The sequence below is a fragment of the Acomys minous genome, assembly GCF_964271855.1.
Source record: "Acomys minous genome assembly, chromosome: 4".
NCBI classification, from domain to species: Eukaryota; Metazoa; Chordata; class Mammalia; order Rodentia; family Muridae; genus Acomys; species Acomys minous.
The window spans coordinates 40799811-40806240 of record NC_140486.1 but is presented as its reverse complement, the minus strand read 5'-3'; the positions used below and the strand labels follow the sequence as shown (position 1 = coordinate 40806240).

General features: G+C 51.9%; 1 protein-coding gene and 1 long non-coding RNA gene across 2 annotated transcripts in view; one reads left to right on the top strand and one right to left on the bottom strand.

The window, feature by feature from the left end:
- Window positions 1–657: 657 nt before the first annotated feature.
- On the bottom strand, window positions 658–1132 carry LOC311595586. The gene is made up of 2 exons (XR_014778502.1): window positions 1003–1132; window positions 658–895 (listed from the first exon to the last, which is right to left on the bottom strand). It is a non-coding gene; the product is annotated as an uncharacterized lncRNA (long non-coding RNA).
- KCNN2 (potassium calcium-activated channel subfamily N member 2) overlaps window positions 960–6430 on the top strand; it is a 136013-nt gene continuing 130542 nt past the window's right edge. The window contains exons 1-3 of the mRNA XM_084778411.1: window positions 960–1086; window positions 1943–3219; window positions 3801–3896. Of these exons, the coding sequence (XP_084634537.1) occupies window positions 1065–1086; window positions 1943–3219; window positions 3801–3896 (1395 nt within the window). The 5' untranslated portion in view covers window positions 960–1064. The remainder of the gene's footprint in view (window positions 1087–1942; window positions 3220–3800; window positions 3897–6430) is intronic.

Here is a 6430-nt window from a genome sequence, read left to right as displayed (position 1 = left end):
AACACAAAATCACAATAGATAATAAGGATAATGGCTTTGATTTTCTTAGCCACTAAAGTGCAATTCTTAGCCAATATCATTAAGAATGTCAAGCCCTGATTATTCATTATCTCCTGCCATGGACTATGGCTCTAAATGTAATTCTCTCCTTTTCCCTTCTAATCTATTTACTTGTGTACACAAAAATGTTAAATTGCTTAACACACTTGCAAAGAATATCCAGAACTAAATTATTCACTCATTGGCACTGAGGGCGGGCACGCGTACACACGTACACACACGTACACACACACACACACACACACACACACACACGTAAGCAACTTTAGGGCAGCTGCTGAGTAGACTATCACGAAATTGGATCCAGCTGAGAATTCCAATTACCTAATGAGAACGATCCGCTTTCGCTTTAATTTCTTGGTCTAATCTGTTAGACAGTAATCTCCATCATAAAAAACCATTGAAATCACGATACAAAACTCAAACATTTAACAGGCCAATTTAATCTTTCCCCCCCTTCTTTAGGAAGACAAGAATTTCAATCCACAAAGAAATAAAAATGCAAAGCTTAATGATGGAGTGCTAATCAAGAACCCTCAAAGAGACTTCCTGCTGCTTTGTTTGTGTATAGCTAGCTCAGTAAGGACACACCAAGGCAAAAATTCAAAGCGCAGTTTTTATTGGTTTATTAGGGATTAATTAATCATTATAGCTAAGTCTAAGGGAACTCCTTGTCCAAGGGCAACGATTATTCAGTCGAGTCATAATATTAATTGGCAGTCAATCAACCTGCACCAAGCCCCTCGCCCAGCCGCTGCAGTCTGGCCTTGGCTGGGAAGATGCTTGGCGTCTGCGCATTAGTGACCTGCCTTTGCTTTGTGTCTGTACTGCAGGTCTGGAGGAGGAGGAAAAACAGAGAAAGTGGCGGCCTGCGGTGGCTGAGCAGCCCCCAGACCCTGGAACAAGCCTCGTCTGCACCGCCAAAGTAGCCCTCGGACCTACCCACTCAGGCTGTAGGACTGCTTGAGCGCCCAGGACCCAGAGGCCAGGGGCGTCAGCCCTACATGTTCCGGAAAACGCGCAAATGTGAGCGGGCGCTCCCGGGGAAAGCCCTCCGCCCCCGCCAGGGGGACCCGGGAAGCCCGAGCGGGCTCCTCCCCGGACGCCGGGGATCCCCCTCCTCCGGCCCCGCCCCCTCCCCCCCCCCCCCGCCCTGGCGCCGCGAGGTTAACCCTACCCGCGCCGCAGTGCTCTCGTATAACAGCTACAGCGCCGCCAATCCCAATTCTTGGATTTAAATAGCTAGACGATAGGGACAGATCCCTGATAGGGGTCGGATATGATTCCTCAGAGGCCAAGCCGGGCATCTAGTGTTGACTTTCTCCCGACGCTGATACAGTCGCATAGGCAGTCGCCAAACTTTTTTCCCCTCCCCAAAACCGATGCCCCCGCAGCTACTTGGCCAGCAGCCTGCAGCCCACTCTCAGCAGGATGGTCGGGGGAGAGGGAATGGGACGAGCAGGTGCTGTCTTGGGGCCTTACAAGGCGAGGGGGCGGGAGAGTGGCTCGGGTTTCTCACTGTCCTGGCGCCTGCTCCATGACCAGGGTGGCCAGACATGCTGCAGTGCCCCAGGCAGGTCATTCGGGCCAGTGCGTCCCGCACCAGTCAGGGGGCCGGAGTCGAAGAGCGAGAGGCACCCCTCTCTCTCTTTCTCCCACCCCTGCAGCCCGCCACTGTGCATAGGAGAGTTCAGTGTTTCCAACCATGGTGCCGGACGCGCACGAACCGCAGGTGGAATCCCTGCCCTCGAGTACCCTCACCCCGGCTAGAGCCGGCCTGAGCCCCCCGGGGTTTTCATTCTGCAGATTCCCCTCCCAACCTCTCTCACACACTTGCTCCCCTAAGCCGCGCGCGCCGCAAACTCAGTCTCGGTCCCCGCAGGTGATGTCATGCCCATTGTTTTGGTGCGCCCAACCAATCGGACTCGCCGCCTGGATTCTACCGGAGCCGGCATGGGCCCTTCCTCGCACCAGCAGCAGGAGTCCCCGCTCCCGACCATAACGCATTGCGCAGGGTGCACCACCGCCTGGTCTCCCTGCAGCTTTAACAGCCCTGACATGGAAACCCCATTGCAGTTCCAACGAGGCTTCTTTCCAGAGCAGCCGCCGCCACCGCCACGCTCCTCACACCTGCATTGCCAGCAGCAGCAACAGAGCCAGGACAAGCCGTGCGCGCCCTTCGCGCCCCTCCCGCACCCTCACCACCACCCGCACCTCGCGCACCAGCAGCCCGGCAGCGGTGGCAGCAGCCCATGCCTCCGGTGCAACAGCTGCGCCTCCTCCGGTGTCCCGGCGGCGGGGGCGGGGGCGGGGGATAACCTGTCCCTGCTGCTCCGCACCTCCTCGCCCGGCGGCGCCTTCCGGACCCGCACCTCTTCGCCGCTGTCGGGCTCTTCGTGCTGCTGCTGCTGCTCGTCGCGCCGGGGCAGCCAGCTCAATGTGAGCGAGCTGACGCCGTCCAGCCATGCCAGTGCGCTCCGGCAGCAGTACGCGCAGCAGCCCGCGTCCGCCTCCCAGTACCACCAGTGCCACAGCCTGCAGCCCGCCGCCAGCCCCACAGGCAGCCTGGGCAGCCTGGGCTCCGGGCCCCCGCTCTCGCACCACCACCACCACCCGCACCCGGCGCACCACCAGCATCACCAACCCCAGGCGCGCCGCGAGAGCAACCCCTTCACCGAAATAGCCATGAGCAGCTGCAGGTACAACGGGGGCGTCATGCGTCCGCTCAGCAACTTGAGCTCGTCCCGCCGGAACCTGCACGAGATGGACTCCGAGGCTCAGCCTCTGCAGCCCCCCGCTTCCATCGTAGGAGGAGGTGGTGGCGCGTCCTCCCCGTCTGCTGCTGCCGCCGCCGCCTCATCCTCAGCCCCGGAGATCGTGGTGTCTAAGCCGGAGCACAACAATTCCAACAACCTGGCGCTCTACGGAACCGGCGGCGGAGGCAGCACCGGAGGCGGCGGCGGCGGTAGCGGGCATGGCAGCAGCAGCGGCACCAAGTCCAGCAAAAAGAAGAACCAGAACATCGGCTACAAGCTGGGCCACCGGCGCGCCCTGTTTGAGAAGCGCAAGCGGCTCAGCGACTACGCGCTCATCTTCGGCATGTTCGGCATCGTGGTCATGGTCATCGAGACCGAGCTGTCGTGGGGCGCCTACGACAAGGTACCGACTTTTGCTCCTGAATACCCTCCGGGAGCGGGAGCCAGGTGGTTGGGATGGGCTCCGGTGGGAACCCTTTACCTACGAGGTCGCAAGTGTCCCCGGGTTCATTAGGCTTGCTTGGCTGAGCAGCAGAAGCAGCTAGGACGCACACCCATAGTCTGCTGGGCAACTCAGGACAGGAAAAGTTCTCCCGGTGCTGAGTGCCCAGCACATTCAGGCATGCTAATAAGTGGCTACTGGAGTCGGTGGGGGAAAGCAGGAGTGTTCTTCTCCTGGTGCTCATGTTGCAGAGGCACGTTTTTTAACCAAAAGTGCTTAAACTCCGGGAGCAACTTCCTCTAGGCTGTAGCGAGTCAGGTGCCTTGTTTCAGCCCTTGATGGTGCGGACCCCGCAGCCAAGCCGTGAGTTTTCCTTTGCTCACTGGGCTTTGTGGCCAAATAACTTGCATCTTAGAGGCAAGACATATTGCCCCCATCCCGTGTATCCTACCTTGAGCTCAGGTCCACGTGCTCTGAACTGACTCTCGTGGCTTGGAAGGTGGTTGAAAAGTGCTTAAGTGTTTCATCCAACTGTGTTGCAGGCGTCGCTGTATTCCTTAGCTCTGAAATGCCTTATCAGTCTGTCCACGATCATCCTCCTCGGTCTGATCATCGTGTACCACGCCAGGGAAATACAGGTAACACAGGCTCCGCTGTATTTTTTAATTTTTATTTATTTATTTTATTTTTTGAATACCCAGAAGCCATGAAGACAGCCTAAGGGAAGAGCTGGACAGCAGGTGCCTTTTCCAAGCCGCTGTGTCCTTGCCTGAGGTTACAGAAAGCTCAGGCAGGGTTATCTCAGCACCTGACCTGCTCTTTCAGAAAGTTGAGAAAAAACAAAACCAAGCCAGTCAACACAGCATGTAAACAGGCAGGACCTTTCTGATAATGTATTTGATAAGATCAAATCTTAAGGTTTTCCCCCAACTTCTTCAGGTCAATTCACTTCCACCAGCCCCACGTTTTAAAAGGAGAGATACACTCTAGGAAAATAAATTCACGGTATTACTAGCCTATGTCAACCCTAGAAGAGCACCATCCTTTTTTTCTCTAATGCGTTTTACAGCAGCTTATTTAGTTCACGAAGCCTGCATAGCTTGACTAGTTTACTCCAGTCATTAGCTACAATCATTGTATTTTAAATGTCACTTGAAAGTTAAGGCCACTGCCCTCATGAGCTCTCTGAAGGAGAAAATATTTGTTTTACACTATTAGATTTGACTGCTAGTCTCAATAGCTGTTTTCTCCAGCCCACAGTCAAACAGGTATTAAAGTTTGGGACTTTAAAGTAACTAAAGAATTCGAGATGAGATTGATATTTTCAAGCTTAGAATTTATAAAAAAAAAAAATTGAGCCATCGTTAGTCATTGATGGGACTGGCATGAAGCCTACTGATTCAGGTTGCCTTTGAGCGTGCGTGACATGTTGTATGGGTTCATCTGGCAGTTTACCATCAATTTAACTTAATTTTTTCCCCCAAGTTAGTAAGTTACTGAGTCCACAGAAAAGATAGAGAATTCAGTTCTAATGACTGTCCAGACAGAATAAAGATACAGCTAACTCCAAGAAAGGAGGAGGGGGGGGGAACCGACTTCTTTTTGTTTCCTTGTTAGTTAAAACTTGGGAAAAGTGTGTCTTTGAAGGGGTGTGCACAGAGAATGAGGGTAAATGGAGAGCATTTGGGGTGGGTAACGATAGCCTACGGCGTACGAGGTTGAATTGTATGTCTTAGGAGAGGATACAGAGCCTTCGTTAGTGCGCTCCTTATGACGGTGGCATTTTGAGATTCTTCCAAACGTCCTCCCTGGGACTCTGCTGTGCTCTGAGCCAGAGCCCTTGAAGACTTGAAGAGAGAAAGATGAGAAACGATTCAAGATAGAAACAGTCAGAGGAAGTGAGTAGCCTTCCCAGGTCAGGCAGTAAGCGGCCCAACTTGAAGGCAGGCACAGCCCTCTCAGCTTTCTCCTTCTGAGCCTGGTGCTCACCAGGAGTCCTGCCACACGGGAGAAGGCGTCATCTGTGCTTCCCCTCTACACGCAGGAGCTCAGGGTATGAATAGGCTGAGCTTAAAATGCTACCCTGAGATTTTCTTACAGGTTTTTAAGGATAGCTTAGGACGTTTGGCATGGAGACCAGCGTGGTTTTGTTCAAATCATGCTTGAATGGGAGACCTCGTCAATCATGTTTTTATTAATAAGTTTTCCTAGTGCTGACCGTTCCCTCTGAAAGCACAGGGCTAAAGAAGCATTCGTGGTGTCAGGGTCAGGGGCTGCTTGTGCTGTTCTGAAAAGCAAAGTATCTTTTTTAAAAAAAAACACAGACTTTTGTAAGACTTGCAGAGAGTTTTGACCTAACTCAGGTATAAGAGGAGCTTCCCAGTATAACTTATGTGTTCTAAAATTTTGATACACTGCAAGAATTCTAGAAATGTACAGATACTAATAAATATAAAATATTTTAATAGATTATTTTATGCTTGAAACATTGCCTTCATTGGCTAACTTGTATGTTTCTATCGTGTTAACTAGACAACAGGGCCCAGTGATGAAATCTGGGACAAGGCCGGGCCCCCTGGGGAATACATACAGCGAACTTACTGTTCATAACACAAACGTCGCAGAATGTTAGGTCTTAAAGTTCGGCTTATTTATGATCTATTTGCCGCTGTTAAGCCTGCCACGTTTACAATGATAACTCCAAGACAGAGGGCTGGGTAATAATGTCTGTTTATTTTGGATACAGCTTTTACAAAAAATCATTTTATCAAGAGCAATTTCTCCCCCCCCCCTCACCCCCGATACTCTATCCTGCAATGCTTCTTTAAAATTAAGAAAGCCGGTTAGAGAACTGGCTCAGCAGGTAAGAGCACACATACTGCTCTCGCAGACAACTGAGTTGCGCGTTGAGCACTCAAATATGGTGGTGCCCAACTGCCTGTAACTCCAGCCCCAGGGAAATCCCCAAGTCTCCTCAGGCACCAGCACCCATGTGCACATGCCCACACACAGACACAATTTAAAAAGCAAAATCTTTTTTTTTTATAGTCCTTAAATTCTTTGTTAACAAGCTAGAAGGTAAGAAATACACATGGAAACTCTGAGCCAGCACTGAAGAAGAACCAGAAAAAGTAGGAACCTTCTCATTTGTCCAAAGAACATAATACTTTAC